At 50.6% G+C, this 21,298-nt stretch overlaps 1 protein-coding gene across 2 annotated transcripts in view; it reads right to left on the bottom strand.

Moving 5' to 3' along the window:
• The window catches only part of SHB (SH2 domain containing adaptor protein B), a 139,608-nt gene that overhangs the window by 80,040 nt on the left and 38,270 nt on the right, over nucleotides 1-21,298 (bottom strand). For both annotated transcript variants that reach the window (XM_053568369.1, XM_053568359.1), the window contains exon 2: nucleotides 13,931-14,051. In XM_053568369.1, the coding sequence (XP_053424344.1) occupies nucleotides 13,931-14,051 (121 nt within the window). The remainder of the gene's footprint in view (nucleotides 1-13,930; nucleotides 14,052-21,298) is intronic.

Below are 21,298 nucleotides of genomic sequence, written 5' to 3'. Positions count from 1 at the left end.
GCGTCTAGTGTCAAACCCAGGGTTCTTTCCAGACACGACTATGCCTTTCCTCGCCTAGAGTGTGAAGACACGCAAGGCTCTTTGTGGGTTGGGGAGAGCCTAGATGTCTGTCCTTCAGCCAAGGATGGCTTCTCCAGGCCATCCAAGTAGGTTGGGCTGGACACTCTCCGAGCTAGGTGCTCTGCAGACCTCCTGCCTTGCCTCAGGGTGAGGCCAAGTGCCAGGGCCCCTGGGGCACAGGCAGCTCTTGAGAGTGAGAAGAACGCAGGCTGGCCCCAGAGGATGAGAATTGGTTCCCTTGGAGGACACACACACACACACACACACACACACACACACACACACACACGGTCACTGGCACAGACTCTCTCCCAAGTATCCAACATTGAGTTAGAACATGGCTGGAGCACTTGGCAGTTCATTAACACTTACGCACTGAGTAGATAAGAGGTCACAGGAGATGAGGAGAGAAGAGGCCACTCGTGTCTGTCCATGAGCTTAGGAGGAAGTGGCAATAACCAACTTTTATCCACCCCAATCACCCATAGGCGCTTCTCAGGGGAAAAAGGGACAGGAGACAAGGACTGAGAGGATGTAGCAAAAACAGACCCCAGTTCAGGCCGGGCCCTGCTGCTGGGTGACCTGGGGCGAGGTGGGGGGGGTCCACTTAGATCCTGTGGTTCTCAGTCTGTCTTATGAAGGGCTGCCTCCAGGGCTGTGCAGAGGATGAAATGAGGTAACGTCTAAGAAAGTGCTTTGCAGTCAGTAAGAGGAGGAATAAATATAAGCCCTGATGGCAATAACACCACATACACAACTGAAGGCCAAGATCCTGGAAGAAATTAGAAACAGGCCAGCTGACAATATTAATTGGAATTTTCACAAACTCACAGATTTCCTAAAACAAACAAGGTTTCGCTGTTTGTTTGGGTAAGGTGGTTCATGCCTATAATCCTAGCACTCTGGGAGGCCGAGGCAGGAGAATTGCTTGAGCTCACGAGTTCAAAACCAGCCTGAGTAAAAGCGAGACCCTGTCTCTACTAAAAAAAAATAGAAAAACTGAGGCAAGAGGATCACTTGAGCCCAAGAGTTGGAGGTTGCTATGACCTATGATGCCACAGCACTCCATCCAGGTTGCAGGCTGAGACTCTGTCTCAAAATAAATAAATAAATAAATAAAAATAAACAACTTACAAAAACAAGCAAGTTTTCCTCTTAAACCCAAGCAAGGTAAAAGCCATGACTCCTTGCAGGCAGAGCAACTGACTAACTGGAACAGGGCTCTCCTAGGGGAGGGCAGCAGGAGGGGACAGGGGTGACAACTCCAATGGTGCCAACTGCAAAGGTTGAGGGATGCGCTGTAGACAAGTCACCTGCTGTGTACAAGGGAGAAACTCTCCAGAAACAAGGAGACACCGGCCACAGACCTCACTTACCAAGAGTGCTACTGAGCCACACGCAGGGGCATCGTGGAGACTGGAAGCAGTCCTGGACTGGGGCTTCAGCTGGGCCACCAGGCATGGGGCCCTCTGACTCTTCACCCATAACACAAGAGGACAACCAGATAGTTCCCCAGTCTATCCCAGCTCTAAAATTGTCACTGTGTAAAGGAAGATTTCCAGACAGAGGAAAGGTTTTAATACCCAAGTTGAAGCTTTTCCAACAGCATCACATACAGCTTAGGTTGATGAAACTCATTCCCACTGACTCCAAGACCACATGTCAAGTCCCCTGGTGCAGAGATCGTGAGGTTTTAAGATCCATTCATCCCACCTTGTCCCAAGAGATCACACACCACCATGAACTTGAGAGTTAGAGCCAAGGCCAGGGCATCAAACTGGGGCCCCACAGGAAGCCAAGAGCTTTTTTATTAGCACTGGAAGCCTTGGGTATTTGCCACAAACCTTGGTCCACATGAAAATGCATTTCAAGTCTAGGGGGTGAATAGGCTGAGGATGTTAATAACAAACCAACCCTTCCTCCTCATTTCTGGAAGTAAATTGTGAATATGTAGAAAATATTGTCTAGTTTCCTCTGAGGCTGAGTTCAAGGACCAGGCTCACTTGGTGAGGCTGTCCAGGCTGTGCTGGGGTGGGGGTGAGAGTGGGGTAGGGGTATGAATGGCTCAGGACTAAGCACCTGCCCTGAGTGGGTGCTTTTCACATTTCTGAGGCCCCTTTGGCAAAACACAGGAGCCTCTTTGGATTCCCTCCTGAGCCAGACCCTCTGGCAATTCCTTCCAACTTTGCCTTTAATGCGGGGTTATGCTCCTTAATGCCTTCCCAACCCAGTCACCAGGGCAGAAGGACCACATTACTGTGTATAATGCACACATATAGTTTTTAGATCAAAGTTTCACAAAAATGCTGCTTACTGCTTCAGAAAGTGGCCAGCTCTTAGCCAAGAGAATCACATCTGGGGAGGGCTAACACTCCCCTGGTAAAGCTCCTCTAGTAAACATGCAGATCACACTGCCCACCCACCACCAGTCACTTGCTCTGTGAAGCGTAACCCTTTTCTCTTTTCACGGAATCTTTCCCTCCCTGCCACTGGGCTGGCTGGGAGAGAGTTTCTGAGGCTAAGAGCCAGGCCAGTCCCTGGGGCCTGGCCCCTGGGGCCATGCAGGGCTCCCAGTTCCCTCCACATGGCCTGACCTCGGGCCTCGGCCCCCACCCTGCATGGGTGCAGTCCACCACATCAGGCCCCCACCGCCCCCTTCCCTGATCAAGGTGCTCGGCAGAGGCTGTTGGGGCCCTCTTTGGAATGCATGGTGGCCCTGGGAAGCCTGCTGGGCTCCCCCTATCCTGAGCTGTACTACTTATGTATAATGTGCATCCTTATTTTTCCCTCAAAAATTTGAGCAAAAAAGTGCACACAGCAAAAATATAACATTCACTCCCCCCTCACCAAGCAGTATGGGCCACACACTCTCAGTGGTCCCCTCTAGTTCTACGAAGGCCCAACACCTGACAGGAATTACATGGCCACCTCCCAGTGGACTATCTCCCACCCCACCCATGCTTGGCACAGTGCCCAGAACAGCAGGGGTCCAATAGAAACTTGGACCCTGAAGGGCAGGAGCTTGGGGCCTACCGGCCCCACCTCTATATTACCTGGCTCTGACACCAGTCCATCCCCCAACAGTCCTATTCTCTCCAGCCCCCATCCTACCAGAACAGGCCTATCAATGGCTCAGCATTAACAGTTCCCTTAGCAAGGACCCTCTCAGTGGAAGCAGCTCTATGGAAGAAAACCCTAGACGAGGTTATAGAAAGAAAGGTGCTATCACCCAACAGCCATTTTTCAATTCTGTGGGGCTGTGATGCTGGTGCTGGGGTGGCCGGTTCCTGCTCTAAGCCTGTGCCTTTTGTTGCAGGGGAGGGCAGGAGCTGTCTCCACAGATCCATCCAGCCTGACTCCATGGCTGCCTATCACCAGCCCCACCAATTTGAGTCCCAAGGGCCACCCTAGCCCCACTGATCTGCTCTTGCCTGACCTTTGGAATGCAACTCCCAGGCTTCCTCGATAAACAGTCCACTTGAGCAGAAATGGCTGGGTTCTGACTAGAAGAACTGTGGGCATCTGAGAAAAGCAGCAGACCAGGGAGCTTGAGGCCACACTGGATCCAGAAGGGCAGGGCCCAGCGTGAGCAAAGGCATCAAGAGGCACCTGAGTGAATAAAGACAGGTTGAGGAGGCAGATGCTCCCCACCCACCCCTACCAGAACTATGATGGCATAGGGCAGGGGAGGGGGCTGGGAAGGTCGGGTGGGGCCAGGCCAGAGTTTATCCCAAGTTTGGCAACAAGATGCTCGCTAATGCTGAAGGAAGGCATGGTGATGGCCATCATATGAGGAAGATGAAGGCTCACGTACCTGGCAGGGGAGCAGAGTGTGGGCAGGTAGGGATGTCAGGGTTGAGGAAGGCCGACAAGGATAGAGCAAGGACTTGAAAGGACCTCCAATCTCATGACCGGATGCCAGAGAGGGTGGCTTTATAGAAGGCAGCCTGCAGACATGAGTGTATGTGCCAGTCCCCATGTGGAGACTCAAGGCCTGGTGGGTTAGAGGAAACTGGCAGAGCCACAGGTCAGCAGGCACAAGAGCAGTACGTATCAGGGAGAGAGACGCCTGGCAGGCTGTGAGACCCGGCTCTAGTAGCTGAGAGCTTTTACTCTTTGGAGGAGAGTTTATTCCTCACTTGCACAACACTCCACCAAAACCAGCAAGTCCTGACCTGGGGGACATTCTTCATCAAAAGCTCTAACACTGGGCACTGACAGTCTGAGGGGCAAGAGTTCCTAGCTCCTGCCTGCCCTGTGATCCTGCCCTGCAGGGCTCCTGGTCTGGCAGATAAATTAGAATGTGACACCGTGAGTGCTGTATCAGCACAAATTGTGGAGAGTGACTGCAGCAGCAGACAGAGGGGAACAGCAACTGAAGCTCAGGCGGGAGCTGTTTTCAGAGCCTCATAGTTTAGGTGACCAGGTGCAATCACTAGCCTGTGTGCTGGAAGGGAGGGAGAAGAGGCAGCATTTTATCTGTGCTCACACTGCCTGTTTCAGCCCCGGATGGGAGGCAATGTGCACATTAACACGCGTGGGCCATGCTGGCTGCAGGACAGCCAGGAGGAGGGGCAGGAGCATAGACCCTTAGGTACCTGCTAAGTAACCCAGCAGGGAGAATGGCCTGGGGTGGGGGCCAGAGTTCCTGTCAGTCACCAGACTCAGCTTTCTCCTCTGCAAAATCAAAATAACCACCTGCTTTCTCCTAGAGCCTTAGACATCATCTATAAAAGGTACCATTTAAACAGACCTCTGTCATCTTAATAAGCTTCCAGAAAGCCAGCCTATGCCTGACTTTAATTAGTCAAATAAGGAGTGGGGCAAATCATGGAATCTCTTTTTTCAGGCTTCTGAGGGGCAGGAACTGTGGCTGGTGGGCTCCCTGGTCATCCCCTGCACACTGGTCCCTCTCCCCAGGCCAGGAGTGCAATTGGTGACCTTCTGGCTCCTGAGGCACTTTAGGGCACTCCTCTGACCTGCCCCCAGCACCTTCTCTAATGCATTGACCATTCAATCTCTCCCAGTACCTGGCCAACCACTCTAAAGTCGGAGGGGCCCACATCTAAATTCACCACTCTTCCCTAGGAACCTCCTTTCCCTTCTCAGGTCAGTGGATCCCCACTGAGTTTCCAGCATTCCCATCCTCCCTTGCCTGAGGACTCCCCTGGTGGTGTCCCCAGCTTCTCCCCACCCCACACATTCCATTCACCCGCTGGCAGCTCTCCCACCCCACCTGCCTCACCTCACCTGCAGCTCCCCAGTGCCTGCTCTGGCCTAGATGACTGTGCGGCAGCAGCCCTCGGAACCACAGAACCAGTCTTCCTGCCCCGCCAGGCGCTGCTCTAATCCAGCCTACACTCCTAGACAGGCCCAACTTCCTAAACAACTTCCGAACCTCGCCACACCCCTGTCCTGCGGGTTTCCCCCACCCTACCCAGTAGGCAGGGAGCTGTTGGGTGGGGGCAGGATGCAGGAACTTTGCTGCAGACAGACCTGAGTCTTCCTGAGCCTACTTCAGGCAAGTATTCCTATTAGTTTCTGTACTGTCTGATCTTTTAATTTCTCTCTGGGATTCTGAAGGCTGAGGCAGGAGAGATTTCACGTTCCTATTCCTTTTTCTGCCCTGGGTAAAACACTTGTTTCTCTCACTGCTGCCAGGAAAGAGGTGGAGTTAGGGGCTGCGTTCCTAGCAGGTCTGGGTTCTCACACCTACGAGGCTGGATGCCAGCAGCACAGGGAAAACCCAGGCCAACCCTCTGAGCTCCTCCGTGGAGCCCAAGAACAGAGAGGAACACGCAGGGGCCACTGGGCCCAAACCGTCTCCTTTATCCCCAGAAGACAGCACTGAGACTATCCTACCTCTGGAAGGTAGCCATGGCCCTGACTTTCAGACAGCTGCTGACTCCTAGGCCTCAGTCTCTGGGAGCTGTGGTGTCTGGGAAGTGAGTTCACAGGCCAGTCCCGCCACCAATTGTAAGCTCCACGAGAACAGAGACTTTGTCTTGTTCACTGATAGGCCCTGGCACATACAGCAGTGCCCACACACAGCAGGCGTCTGCAGAGATCCACCCAATGAATGAATGCATCTATCTCACGGCTTCCCTGACGGAGGCCCTGGGACTTCAAGGAAGTTAGTCTTGGCAAGATGGAAAAGGCTGTTTACAGTGAGTTTCTGTTAACTATTTGTTTCCTTCGCTTTCATTTCTTCTCCACAGAGATGTGCCTTCCTGTACTCATTCATTCATGTGGTGAGTATTTACCTGGCCCAGTGCAGACATGAAGATGGGTTAAGTCCAGGCTCTTTGGGCAAGGAGCCCAGAGGCAGTCAGACATCCCCACGTGGTCTGCCAGCTGCTGAGACAGAACTAGTCAGATGGCACCAAAGTCTCCTGCCCAACTCCCACCCTGAGGCCAAAGCCAGCCCTTTCCCCACCCACCTCCACCCCACTTAGCAAATCTGGTACTCTTAGGAACAAAAGCAAAGAATTAAGGGGGTTGGAAAGTCTGGCTGGGAAGGTCATTTTGAGCCAAAACATTAAGTGTGGCTTTGCTTGAATGCCACCCATCCTATGCAGTCCGCTCTGGTTCATGTCCGACTATTCCTTCCCCTGTGTTTCCCCAAGACCAGCTCTCTCTCTGCAAAATCATTCTTCTTGGCCTGTTTTGTTGAGAAACATTCTGAGTGTCTTTCTGGGTCCTTTTCCACCTTCCCTTTGTGGCAGGGGCACCTGGAGGGCAGGGACCCTCACTGGTCCATAGCAGGTGTGCCGTCAATAACCATCTGCTTTCCTGAAAACCTGGCTGTGCTCAGTGCCAAGGCTGAGAGGGGAATGTGGAAAGAGAATAGGTCATGCCCTGAGGGGGCCCACTGGTTACCACGGAAACCCAGCCCCACCACTCAGCAGGTGAGCACCAGCAGGCTGGGTGTGTGAGCCCTGCAGTTTCTCTAGAACAGGAAAGTCATTGGGTGACTAATACAAAATCTATTTACACTTGATTATCTGCTTCCTGTCTGGTAGGTAAGTCATTCTGGTAAATGATAGACCAGCCAGAGAACTCTGCACAGTTCCTGACCAAGCCTTCTCTCTCTGCCAGGCAGGAGAATGTGACATCTTTCAAAACAAGGCCAGGAACATAGGTGGGAAGTCAGGAGATTCAACCTGTGACTTGCTGCTGGGCCTCCTTGGCCAACATGCACTCCTCTCTGGACCTTGACAATTTGTTCTGCCATCTTCCAGGCAAGACCACAAGACAGGCTGAGGCCTGAGGCAACTTGGAGGGAGGGTGGGCCAGAGGAAAGTCTGGAATCTGTGGAAGATGAAAGGCAGCCAAGATAGAGGGAAGTGAAGGGGTTCAAGGTACGGGGACATTTTATGGAGCAGAGCTGCACAGAGTAGGCCTGTGAGGAAGAGAGGTGAGTGTGTGGACATCCTGAGGGCAGAGTCCACAGGCACTGCTCAGTTGGGGCAGGGAGGGGCCAGACTCTGGGGCCCAGACAGAAAGGCTACTAGAACAATGCTCCCTGGAACCAGGGGGCAGAGATGGCAGTGATCACAAGAGGAAGGTAGAAATCTCAGGTAGAGTAGCCAGAGATAGCCTTTGATGCTCAGTCAAGACTCAAAGGGCCCCTTCCCTAAGAAGCATTTTCTGGTCTTCGGGGGACTTTATTCCAGAATCGAGTCATAGGAAGGACATCTGGAGCTGGCTGTCCAGAGGGCATCCTGTCTGTCCTGAGAGCAGAGAGGGCAGTGTGCACGCTCTTGGGAGGGTACTAGGGCCAGTTCTTCCTCATCACCAGGGAAGACTTGGGCTGATGCCATGTGGAGGTGTGGGAAAGATGGGGAAGAAGGCGTCTAGGGACTGTCAGGGGCAGTCCTGACAAGGGCAGGTGGAGAAGCCTAGTGAGACTAAAAGGGCAGATAACCTAAAGGCTCATAAAAACAAACAAACAAAAAAAAACAAAACACTCTACGTTATTACCTCTTTGGATTCTCACAACACTTAGTGTAGAAGACAGAATCTGATTTTACAGATGAAAGAAATGAAAGCCCAGAGAAGGGAAGCAACCTGCCCAAGGTCACACAGTGGGCCAAGGCAGAGCCAGGGCCAGAACCCACATTTCCTGCCTTTCTCCTAACAGAGAAACCGTCTTTAACAAGATACACACAACTCTTTCAGGTGATGTGTTTGAAGGCAGGCCAGAAAACGCAAAAGCACACCCCCTCTTGTCCTTAAAATTGGTGACTGGCTTTATCTGGAAAATCTTATACACAGAATTAAAAGGGCAGAAGGCAAGCTGTAAGCGAGAAAAACACCCACATCAGGGCAGAGGGGCTCTGTGTGAAATGACTTTCTTTTAATTTCCTCTTGTTATGCTATATAGTTGATTTAATAATAAAAACATGCTAAGGACTTTTTAAGGTGTAATTGCTTACATATTAAAAATGTGAAAATGCTTTCAATTAATGCTTAAGTGACTCATCCTGTGAGATGACACTTTGAGTAATTTTATAAAGGATGTTAGAGGAAGAGTTAGTTGCATCTAAAAAGGGGGCCTAAGTTTTCCCAATTATTTCCTCAGACTCTCTGAAAATTGTGATCACAGCAAGCAAGGGCCCCAGAAGGTGCTGGTGCTGGTTTTGCTGCTCATTCAAACTTTCACACTTGATCTTAGCCAAAAGGCCGAGAAGCAATGCTCAAACTTTCAAGACTCAGTATTCTCCTCTGTGAAATGGGGATGATGAATGTGTCTACACCTCACGGGCTCTTTGCCTTATGGGGATTAAATGAGCTAATCTATGACGAGTACGTGGAGCTGTGCCTGGTACACAGACAGGGAAGGCCTCTGCAAAAGCTAATGACCATCACCAACGTCACTACCAACTTTTGGGTACCTTGGAGAATTCCGAGGGCTGAAGGTCAGTGTTGAGAGGAACTCAGGTGCTGAAACATCGCATGCATGAAGGCTAACTTGGGCTTCAGATCTCGACTGATCTCTACCTGCTCTTGCTCATGGGTCCTTCCTATCATTATCCTATCAGAAGCCTCATCTCCTACCACTCCTCTCCAGCAAGGTCCCGCCTCTGTGGTTTTGCTCAAGCTCTTCCCTTTGCCTGAACTGCCAGACCCAGCTCTCCTCACACCACCACCCCACCTCCCACCCCACTCAGATCACTCAAATTGGAAGCCATTGTTTCCTTCTCTGAACTCCTGGAGATTCACTTGCTCATCTTAACTCACCAACCTCTGACCTCAAGGTCCATGCCTGTCTCACTGTTTCACAGACATTCCTGGAGGACAGTGGTGACATCTATCTGGTTTACTTGGTCTGGTCTCCAACATAACCTAGCCTGGAGCCTTTGTGATGACCAGTTGCATGACAGAGGGTCCAGGGATTACCTGTTCCAGCACTATGCTGCTTCTGTAAGTGTGCCCCTACTCCAGGTGGGCTACCTACAGGGCCAGAGGAATAATAGCATAGAATACCAAGACCTAACAGGCCCTTTGCCTCCTAATAATAACAATCTTACACACATGCACAAAATGTTTCCCATGTGGACTTGTATCAGCATTGCGTGCCCTATCTTACAATAAGAGCACTATGACCTTCAATAGGCCAAGCACCCTGGCCTGCCCAGGAACCCACGTTGGTCTGATCAGGGTCCAGCATCCTTCCCGCTACACCAGCAGGTCTCCATGTATCTGGGGTCCTAAGCTTGGGATGGAGACCATGGAGGAGAGACATAACGGGCTGCAAGCAGGGGGCTTGGCCTGGGGATACCAAATACATAGACACTGGGCAGGAGGGAAATCCAGAAATGCTCTGGTTCTGTCTTTTTATACACGAGGAAGCTGAGGCCTAGATGGGAAGCAGAGCATAAAAAAGGCCAAGACCAGAATCTGACCTCAAGGGACAAGCAAGAAAGTTGAAAAAGGAAAACAGGACTGAACAGTTACCACTGGCCAGGTTGTCCCTGAGAAAGGAAGCCGTTGGCCCCATGCAGATGCCCTACTATACAGAGTTGGTCTCAGGTGCTACCATCATGGGGTGGGTCCTGGGTGGTTAATGACAATCACTATGCTTGAATGTATCATTGCATCCTGGGAGCTCTAAGTTAATGCAGACCTCAGAGGGTGCTCGAGCCAACCACCCATCTGAGACTTAATTACTATTCATGTCATCATCCAGTGCTGGCTGTCTTGCCTCTGCTTGGATACCTCTAGGGATGGGCAGCTCACTGCTATACAAGGTAGCTTCCCATTTAATAAGTAGGTTAAAAATAATGTCAAAAGGATTATGGCTTTTCTGAGCTTCAGTTTCCCATCTATAACAAGGAAAGCTTGGACTGGGTCACTAGTCCAATTAGGTTCTCCCTGATGGAAAGAGGTATAGTTCCCAGACCCTCCACCTAGCTATAACCCACAAAAGTGCTCTGCCACTTTCTGCATACACAGAGGACCTCAGTTAATCACAGTCCAGGTTGCCTGTGCTAGGGAATCTGAAATCAGGCTGCCCTGCACCAGGGCTGGATATGCCCTGGCGAGAACACCAATGCCTGATGGTTAAAAGCAGGGCCAGGGAAGTTGGCCTCACAGTTGACTAGCTGGGTTACACTGGCTAGTTAATCTCTTTGTGTCTTAGTTTCTTCATTGCTAAACATTCCCCAAAGGGTGTTGGTTGGGTGAGGATTTAATGAGAGTTCACATTGAGTGCTGTAAACTAGTATTAGAGAACTTACTACCTGCCTTTATTGTTATTACCACTGACCCATCAGAGAACTCAACTAAGGTTAAATAGTTAGCAGCCAAAGGCAGCTAGAAGTATTATTGACTGCCTTCTCTGAGGCCACTGCTTCATGGAAAAACTGAGGTCTGGGGTCATTTAGGTGGCAACTGGCCATCCAGATTTGCTTGACTCTGGCCTGGGCCCCTGCCCAACAATGCCATCTCAGGCACAGAGTGGGCACAGCCTTCTTGTCAGTGTTATGCCCATATACCAAAGATGCTGCCCTGCACCCAGAAGTTGCGCGTACACAAACACACACAACATAACATCATCCAAACAAGGGTCACTCAGAAAGGTTTTTCCTGCACCACCTCCACTCCACTGATGTCACCAGCACCATCCTCTACTCCCCTTCTTACTCCCCTATGAAGAGCTTCCCTTTAGCTCAGCAAGCTGCCTGGAGCATTCAAACATTGACAGCTCATCCTAGCCCATTCAGCCCTGGCTGTCTGCCATTGTAGTGATGCTACACACAAAGAATGACATACAAAGAATTTCAAATCACAAGGAGCTGCAGCAAGATCATTACAACCAGAATATGCCCCTTTCGATCACCTATAGTTTTAAAAATAAAAAAATGTGGGTAAACGTGGGCATAGCCTCCAAGCCAGAAAGCAGACAGAGAGTAACAAATACTAGAATACTTCTTTGGAGAGAGAATGCATCAAGTCTTAACAAGCTGCTAGTTACATCAAACTGCCCTGCCTTGGACCTGGCCCCTGTGGAGTGTACCTTCATTAAAAAGCCAAAGTCCCTCAGGACAATTCCACCTAGCTAAAAAGCAGCTACTTAACTTTGAGATCCACAACAACAAACAGCCCGGAGAGCTCTGGCTCTACTCCAAAGGCGCCAGGCAGGGGCAGACACTCCAGAGTCTGGGCTCTCAGCAGATGTCCCCTTCCCACCTCTTCTGTTCCTCAGTCTCAACCCCTGCAATGATATCCTGCCCATGACTGGGCAGGACCTCCAGACCCTGCCCCCACATCCTGCACTCAGAATGAGCCATTTACTTCTAAATGGAATTCCAGGAAGGGGCTTATCTCCTCAGTTCCCCTCACCTGTAAAATGGCACATCTTCTCTGAAGGGACATTGAGAGGCTTAATAAGGGTGTATGTCAAAGTGCCCAGCATAAAGCCTGGACTCTGGCAGAGGCTTCAGCCTTGGTGCTACCCTGGCCTCAGTGTACAACACAAATGCCACACTTAGTTCACCCCAAAGTCTTCCCTGTGAAGCAAGGGCCACATTTTGCACTCTGCCACTAACTCGCAGCACATCCTTTGGTTAGATGTTTCTCCCTCCTTAGCCTCAGTTTTCCCATCTGTAAAACAAGGCTGTTAGGTTTGGATGACTTCAAAGATCCCCCTCTGTTCTGACATTCTGAATGTGTCCCTAAGTCACTCTTATAACCACCAGTCCTTTAAGCCTGGGCCAATACCTGCTGAATTCAGGACTGGCCGTGCCACAGGAAGTGCAGGCCCCAGCTCCCACTGCCAGCTCAGGGGCTCCCATAGAGTGGGTGGCTCACCAAGCTCAGTGGAGGTACAGGATGTGGTGGCTCAGGCTACTGCAGAGCCCCGACACACATGTCTGTGGTGAAGACTCCACCAGCCAGAGGGACAGTGGGATGCCCTCCCTGGGGACCCTAGCCTCAAACACTTGCTCAGCTCTCAGCCTCTTGCTGCTCATGCAGGCTGCTTTGCCAGGTAACATGAGAAGGGTGTGACTAAGCATGAGGGGTGGCCCTCCAAGAGTCTGGCCTACGCCGTCTGGTCAACTTCTCCCAGCCTTGCCCTTTGCAAAGTGGCCAAGTGTCCTGGAAGCCACATTGCTGGCCACAGAACCGCTTTCCATGAACAGCCCCATGAGGCAGAGAGTACTACGGCCAAGCCTGGACTCATGTATCCAGATCCTTCAACCAGTGACCCACACAGTGTCTGCAGCCCCGTAAACTAAGGCTCAGCACAGGCCCATGTGCTCAGTAAAGGCCACTTCCTCTTCTTCCCTCCTAATTCAAAGGAATTAAAAGAAAGTATTCAAAGACATAAACACCAAAAAAACAAATAATGTGAGGGCCTCAGAAAGAGAAATCTATTTTCCAAATCCCCAGATACATAGGCACCGATTCCACAGGCCTCAAAATCTGCTCCTAGCCACACGCCGGCACCCGCTGTGCAATGTGCCCCTACTGCGCTCCCACCTGGACGGGTCGCAGGAGCCAACCGCACAGCTGCTTGTCTGTCTCTGAACCATAATCTCCAGCCAAGAGAGCACACACAAGGGGCTTCTCTTCTGCCTGTGACCTTCCCACCACCCTGCCCACGTCTGTTCAAGATGGCTGGTGTCTGATGACTGTTCATTCCTTATTATTCTGGCTAAAACAGGCACCCATGGTGCTGCATACCTGACCACATTCTCCTGGGCCTCCCACAAGTGCTTTGACAAGGTTTTACCATTACAGGCCAATAGGTAACAGCCATAGGGTTTGGACAGTCTCCTCATTTCCTATAAACCTGCTTCCCACCCGTAACAAAGATCTCTGGATATGTGGCCAGGGATAATTTTACTGATCTGCCTCCTTCTACAATGAAATCGAAGTGACCTAGCCTGCTTACCTTTTTGCCCTAGCTGCTAGGAAGCTCCAAGTTTTATGCTGCAAATGCTCTTATCTTTTCCAGTCAGAAATTTTTTTAATAGTACTTTTCTCTCCTCTTCTCCCCATTTACTTCTTGGCCTCTACCTTGAATGTGGCACCTTGTATCTAGAGTATCACTTGGGCCCTCCCGTGCATTTCTAGCATGGGTGAAATATAGGCAGGTAGGGGTGGCGTCTGTGGCTCAAAGGAGTAGTGCATGGGCCCCATATGCTGCAGGTGGCGGGTTCAAACAGGGAAGGAAGGAAGGGAGGGAGGGAGGGAGGGAGGGAGGGAGGAAGGAAGGATAAACAATAAGGAAGATTTAATATGGCCCTGCCCCTGAACAGCACCCAGAAAGCACAAAGCACCAGCCATCCCCTGCTGAGACTGGCTGGGGACCACTCACCCTGCTGCTGCATTGGGAGCCCCTGTCTGCAGCTCTGCTTACCTGCCATGATCCTCTGGGCCTCATAGGGCTCCATGTAGCCAGCACTCTCCCCCTTTCCTCCTTTGTTCTTGAGGTCATTCTTGGCATCAAAGGGGTCTGAATAGTCATCAGCTATGGTCACCTGCAGGGAGGAAGATGGCAGGGTAGGTGAGACCACCTGTGGCTTTTTTGTTTCACATCAAGGCTTTGAGCAAAGCCTCAGCAGGGTGAGCACTGAGGAGGAGGAGGAGGAAGGGAGCCAGGAACCAGGGGTGGAGACAGTTGCCCTCAGGGAGCCAAAGAAGGGGACTCACATACTGGCAAGGCTGCAGCATGAGGGTGGGTCTGAGGCCCTGCAAGCAACCTGGCAGCTCCAGGCAGAGAGGGGAGAACAGAGGGGACCTGGCTGGACGCAACACACTCTAAGCACAGAGGCAGGAACCCGGAGGGCATCTTTCCGGAATGCGGCTTGCTTAATTCATGGGATGAAGTGGAGGGAAGTGGAAAACACGATTGCAGAAAGCCTAGAAATGCTGACGTGCCCCTGTGCTGGCCGAGGCACAGTTTGTCTAGAGACAATTAGCTCTGAGTTCTATTTCCCCAAACCTGGAACACAACCACCCCTTGGGTAATCAGAAAACAATTTGGTGAGATCAACGTGCTACGAGGATGCCTGTGGCCCCAGATAGGCCAAATGAGAACACAAAAGTAGCTCAGGGACAGACAGACTGCTAGGGCCAGAAAGGGCTTTGGAAGCAACTTTGTCCAACACCTCGGGAGACTGAGGCCCAGAGAGGGCAAGGACTCCACCGGCTCCTGCACCTCCAGGTCTCCTCACTCATCAGTAATTCCAGAGCCTGCCCCACCTCCTCCTCGAGGAAAGTTCCACAACCAATGAAGACTGAGTCACTTGGGGGTGGGTGGGGCTCGGGAGTGGGGAAATCCTATGAGAACATCTGGGATTCTACCATCTTAGAGACAAAGTTCCACATTTTCCAGGGAGAAGGGTAAAAAATTCTCAGTTGGAGGCTATGAGCAAACAAGGCAATGGTTCCTCCCATCTCTTACTTCCTAACCTGTATAAGGGACACACTTACCAGAGGGAAAAGACGAGAACCACCCCCCCAGACCTATGCCCCTACCACATACCCTACAAAGTCACCAGGCAACTTCCCCCAGCCCACTTTGGTCAAGCATCTGGCAAAGGTCAAAGACTCAGTCCCCAACCTGGGAGGGGGATAGGTAAGCATTTCTCTCAATCCATTGGGTAACATGAATTGTCATTTAAATTGTGGGTTTAATTAGAAACCACAGGAGCCTCCTGACTCCCTCCCAGCTCCTGGAATGCAAGGCATTTAAGGGGCCTGCAAACCTTTGGGGAAGGGAAAATACTCTTTGTCTGCCTTGTGAATGACAGGCTTCGTGGCAGGGTGAGCAATGACCGCCAGCTGCCTGCGACGCCTGTGGAGGGCAGCGGGTGCAGCTCTGTTGTCCTGCACATGGCTGCGGCCCAATGGGAGGTACAGCACTGGGCCACCACTGCTCTTCAAACCAGAGCAGCTTATCTGTGAAAGACCTGAGCCTGGAGTGTCCAGCTTCGGAGCATCTGTGTGCCTGCTGCCATTACCCCGAGGCTGTGGGTCAGGGTCTGCGTCCCAGTGGGACCCATCTCCAGAGACTGACATTGTAATGGCATCCTTTCTTGAGACTCAGGGAGCTCAAATGACACCAGGCCAGGGAAAGAAAGAGGTGACACCAGGCCAGGGAAAGAGCAAGGTCTCTTGTTTGATTTTCTACGATACCATTTGTAGAATACATTAAAGCAAAAATTGCACACATGAACCACTGTCAAACAGAACAGTTCAGACGCTGGTCAGGTGCAAGGTTCTATGTTTAGAGTTCAAGGGACCAGGCATCCAAATGAAGAAAAACAATGTAGTTGCTATGTATGACATCTAATCTCATTCTTCCCGTCCCAGACTTCCTTGCTGTCTCTTTTCAATATGAACATCTTCCATAAATTCTGCGATGAGGAAGGCAACAAATATTTCCCTGAGAAAAACATCAGGTTTGGGGATTCGCTGGGGGGCACAGAGGGCTGGGAGAGGTGGAAGTTGAGCTGCAGTCTCCATAGTAATCCAGAAATCAGCATTCCAGCTCTTCTTGGAAGAACCCTGTAATTTGCGGACACAGAGGCTCTAAGGATATAAATTAAATCTTTGTTCACCCTAGGATGGGAGCTCTGGAGGCCTGAGATTCAGCAGGAGCTATCCATATTTTCTAATTAAAATGAGATCTGAGCTCAGGCTGTCACAGGCCCCCAGCTGCCTACACTGCTTACTTCCGTTTCAGTAAGAATTTACAAATCCTAAAACCAGGAAAAGCCCCTGGTCTCTGCTGACATATGGTTCCATTTATACCTGCTGACAGTTGAAAATCCTTCCGTTTAAAAGAAAAAAGTTTAGCATTCTGTTAGTTTAAGAAGCTAATCAGAGAAAGCTCCTCAAATGTACTATTTAATCAATTTGCTTTCAAATTTCAAAGTGAGGTTGGTTGAGGGAAGGGAATTTGAGGTTTGAGCAACCCGAAACTCAGCAAGCTCTACATTTAACTGTCTAACCTTACGCAAAATCATGTCCTAGTTTTGGGAATAAAAATTTAACCAGGTGTTAGGAGAATTTAGCAGGCAGTTGACCAGAGCACCACATGAAATACCACGGGCCTCAGCCATCGAGATTGCGCAGTGTGACCACTGTTCAAGCTGCCCAAGGCTCAGTGTAAGTCAAGATGGCCAGGCAGGCGGTTTGTGTGAAGGTTGCTGCTCTTCTAACTTAAAAGGAAGGGAATGAGTTGTCCCCAGATGTGGGCTTGGATTCCCAGTGGGATTGCTTTAGCTTTGCTTTAAAATGCCGCAGTTACTAGCACTCTGGGAAGCTGAGGCCGGTGTATTGATTGAGCTCAGGAATTCAAGACCAGCCCCTGTCTTTACTAAATATAGAAAAATTAGCTGGGTGTTGTGATGGGCACCTGGAGTCCCAGCTACTTAGGAGGCTATGGCAAAAGGATCGCCTGAGCCCAAGAGTTTGAAGTTGCTGTGAGCTATGATGCCTCAGTACTTTACCCAGGGTGACAGAGTGAGACTCTGTCTTAAAGAAAAACAAAAGCCCCAGGTAGTAGACAAATCCTACATATCTAACAATTCAACCACAAGGAAGCCAGCCAGGTGAAACTTCTGCAAGCAAAGCTACCTGGGCACACAGGAAGCTTTCCTTTGATTTTGGTCTCAGACTGGCAGAGACCCCAGCAGCCACACAGGGTAGAGAGCCACTGGTCCTACCACTCCACTAAAGAGCTGACTGAAGCAGAAAGACAGGCTATTAGGATGCTTGACCTCCTGGAAGGGACGATACACCCCAGCTAAGTCCCTTTCCTGCTTTCACACAAAATGATGAGACCCTCCCTAGGTCATCAGCCTAGGGTAGATGTGCAGACCCCTCTTCTAGGATATTCTGGGGGGACAGAGGGATTGGGATGGTTAGGGGGAGTCAAAGAGACTTATTTACCTGTAACATTAAAACGCTTTCAAACAAGGAGAACCTATTCATACGCTATATGCAAAAGGAAACCTGTTTAGAACAATTCCTTGTCCACAGGCTGTTTTGGGTATAGTAGAAAGTTTCTCAAACTTGCCTTGAAGATAGGAATGGCCCAGAAAACTTGTTAAGAAAACAGATTCCTAGCTCCAATATTCTGTATATTTAATAATCAACCCAGATGATTCTTTTTTCTTTTTCTTTCTTTTTTTTTTTTTTTTGAGACAGAGCCTCAAACTGTCACCCTGGGTAGAGTGCCATGGCATCACAATTCACAGCAACCTCCAACTCCTGGGCTCAAGTGATTCTCCTGCCTCCGCCTCCCAAGTAGCTGGGACTGCAGGCACCCACCATAACGCCCGGCTATTTTTTGGTTGCAGCCATCATTGTTGTTTGGCGGGCCCGGGCTGGATTCGAACCTGCCAGCTCAGGTGTATGTGGCAGGCACCTTAGCCATTTGAGCCACAGGCACTAAGCCAACCCATATGATTCTTAATAAGCAAAATTTGGGAAACCATCAGCTAGGGCCAGCCACCAGTCAAAAGGCAAGCCTCCAGATATTACTCAAGGAATTTCACTTTCCCCAGATAATTTCAGCCCTGCTCATGAAAGTGAAGCAAGAAGTCTGTGTTAACAGCTCTCTTGCTTTCTTCCCTGAAGGTCAGCGGGTCAAGGCATGACCCAACATGCCCTGGTCCAACTCCAGAACCTAAGACACAGAGGTAATGGCACCCTCTGTGCAACTCTGCAGGATGGCTCCAGATTGAGTACCTTGGCCTGGGCAGGTGGAGAGGGGTACCCCTGCTCAGCCCCTACCACCTCCAAGTACGTGCCCAACAGGAGTCCTGGCCCTGAGGACCTGGAAGCCTCTCTGTCCTAAACCACAGCCGCTGAGACCAAGTCCACTTCGCTCCAAACAAACGCTCCAGAAAGATCACCCAGCTGCGGGCACCGCCAAGAGGAGCCGCTGCAGAAGGGCACAAGGAGTACCTGCTGAGCTCTCCCCTGCCTCTGGACTCTGCTCAAACCTGCTATAAAGGTGGCACAAGAGAGGTGGAGCAGTGCCATCTTCCAGAAGTGGCTGGCCCACACTGTCCCTGCTGCCCCACGGTCACCTCCACATGCCCTGCCATCTGTGGGAATGGTCAGAGCCAAGCTGCCCTGCTCGGCCACGGGCTTGTTAGGCAAGAAGTCCCTGTACTGCTCTTCTCTCCCTGAAAGTGTGGGGGGCTGCACCCCACAAAGCCCTGAATTCTTGTCAGACTTCTTTCTGTTCTACTTCAAAGCAAACTGCACACAAACGCACTTGAGAATGTTCTCAATGGTCCCAGTGAGACCATTTCTTTATTGATTCACCATTAAGACTATACATTCGTTTTCTTAACAGCACGGGAGCCATGAATCTCTTTGGGAATCTGATAACTAATAAAGTTGGTACTACTCCATCACTTTTATGTATATGGTGTTGAGCACCTCAGAGGAAGGTCATGAACCCCCAGTGAAGACCAAGCCCCCCCCTGCCTTACAGCCACTGCTAACAGTGGAGACAGACACACTCCCTCTGCAAGGAGGTGGGTGCAGGCCTACAAGGTGCTGACTCCATCATAATTCAACATTCATTATTCACCTGGCTGAAAACACAGTGTTGTGTGTGACAGGCCTGCCATTTGGCTGTGCAGGGGCACTGTGGAAGAACGATGGCCTGGGGCTCTTTATCTCAGCTCGCCAGCTTGAACTCAGCAACCCTGGCCCTCTCTCCCACTCTGGGGGTCAGAGGACTCCTTGCGGGTGAGCAAACATGGTTCAGGGGCACCAGCAGCCAGAGTGCCTCAATGGAGGGCTGGACTGGCCTAGAGTCCTGGTTGTCCTCTGGGACCCATCGTGACACAGGCCCTCAAAGTCCTCATGCCCATAGGATGGAGGCTCTGTTGCCATGACGACAAAGACATGGTATTAAAGAAACAGGGCTTTGGGAGTATGAAGAGGGCTTCAAATAACCAGGAGGCTGCTCAGGGAAGAGACAGTGAAGAGATATTCCACTGTGGGGACACAGAAGCTTCACAAAGGCAAGCTGGGTGATTCAGGAAGGACATCTGACAACCAAGAAAGGGACATCCTGCCCGGCACAGGGAGCTCTTGCCACTTAGGGTGTTCAAATAGAGGCTCCGAGACAGGTTTCAGGTGGAAGGTCAGCTAAATATGCCACTGTCCATATTTTCTTAGCACAGACACAGTGCAGATACCGGATTCAACCTAGGAATAGAGATCTGAGCCACCTCACAGCAGAACCTTGGCTTTAAGGACTGCTGAGGAGAGTGGCTGTTTGCAGAACCACCACCACGGATGGCCAAGGCAGGCAGCACTTCCTGAGCCCCACAGCTGACCTGGGGCTGCAGCAAATACACAGAAAAGCAGCTGACATTGCAGAAAGGACACAGCCAAACCAAGTAGGGACAGTCCAGGTGAGCAGAGCTCTGGAACTTGCTCTGCTACCTACCTGTAACCTTGTTGGGAAACTCCAGGCAACCCGCTTTACCTCTTTGAGCTCTGGCAGTTCATCTGTGAAACTGGGCAGAGTGGTCTCCCTTCTAAGCTTCACATACACGTTATAAGGAACAAATGATGAGATGATTCAGGGATGTGTTAGTAATTTATAAAAAAAAAAGGCTATGTCCTTGTTACAAAGCACACAGCACTTCCCAGGTGCCTGGAACTGAGGTTTAAGTGTGTGAGGTACAAAAGCACCTGAAGGTAGGGCCTCTGCTCATACAAAAGTGAAAATTTGGGGGGGGAAGACAAGACAGAGATGTGACGAGACAGCCCTAGCTATGGCCCCAGTGATAATCAGGGAAAATGGCTGCAATTAAGCAAGACAACAGTGATTGTATTTCTCAATCACAAAAATGAAAATATCTGTGAATGATACTTTTTTGCCTTTTCATGCTTTGGGTAAGACACATATCCTGGCTGGGTCACCTGGCTATCTGGTAGAGAGGCTCTTGGGACCCTCAAGTTACCCCCGTCTGTGCTGGAGACAGCAGTATTTGCCTCTCTACTATGCCCTGTGTCCACAGCTCCCAGGGTCCATAAAACTAGGCTACGGCCCCAGGCAGGCACACAAGAAAGTGCCCCCCACCCGTCTCTCCCCATCCTTAGCCTTGACCATCACAGACAAACTTTCCTTACATGTGTGCCAATAAATCATTTCTGACATGGTAAGGAAATTAATTTGGGGAATATTAATTAGCCTCATTCACGTACTCAGCCGCAACTCCTACAAGTCAGAGGGTGGGGAGGGCACTTTTCCACCATGACTCGTTCCCTTTTGTCCTTCTAAGGTCCAATCAGTCATGCAGAATCACCTCATAAGTTCTAAGCCCCCTTTTATAAGCATGAAGGCCCCTGCCAAGCTCCAGGGGCAGGGAGCTCATGACTTGGCAAGGCAGTCTTTTGGGGCAGTCATCTCTACTAAAGGAGAATTCCTTATGTGGAGCTGAACTCTGACTCCCCACAGCTCCCCTGCCATTTCTTTGCACAGACCTAAGGTGTTATGTTGTAAATGGTCCTTTATAGCCCTGCTGGTTACTTGCCTCATGAGGGGGATTTAAAGTGGTCACCACTGGTCTTTCCGGTCCTGCCCCTCCCACGGCAGGCCGCAGCTGCTTGCCTAGACACCTGCAGGCTCCAACTTGTTAGGAAAAATGCATTCCTAATTACAGCCTCTATGTCAGCTCTGCTCTGGCCCTGCTTGCTCAGCACCTGCATAGCACCACTTTCAGCCAGGGCTACAGACAGA

Source organism: Nycticebus coucang, chromosome 2 (assembly GCF_027406575.1).
Source record: "Nycticebus coucang isolate mNycCou1 chromosome 2, mNycCou1.pri, whole genome shotgun sequence".
Lineage (NCBI taxonomy): Eukaryota > Metazoa > Chordata > Mammalia > Primates > Lorisidae > Nycticebus > Nycticebus coucang.
Note: the sequence above shows the minus strand (reverse complement) of the source record. Positions and strands in the feature narration are given on the sequence as shown.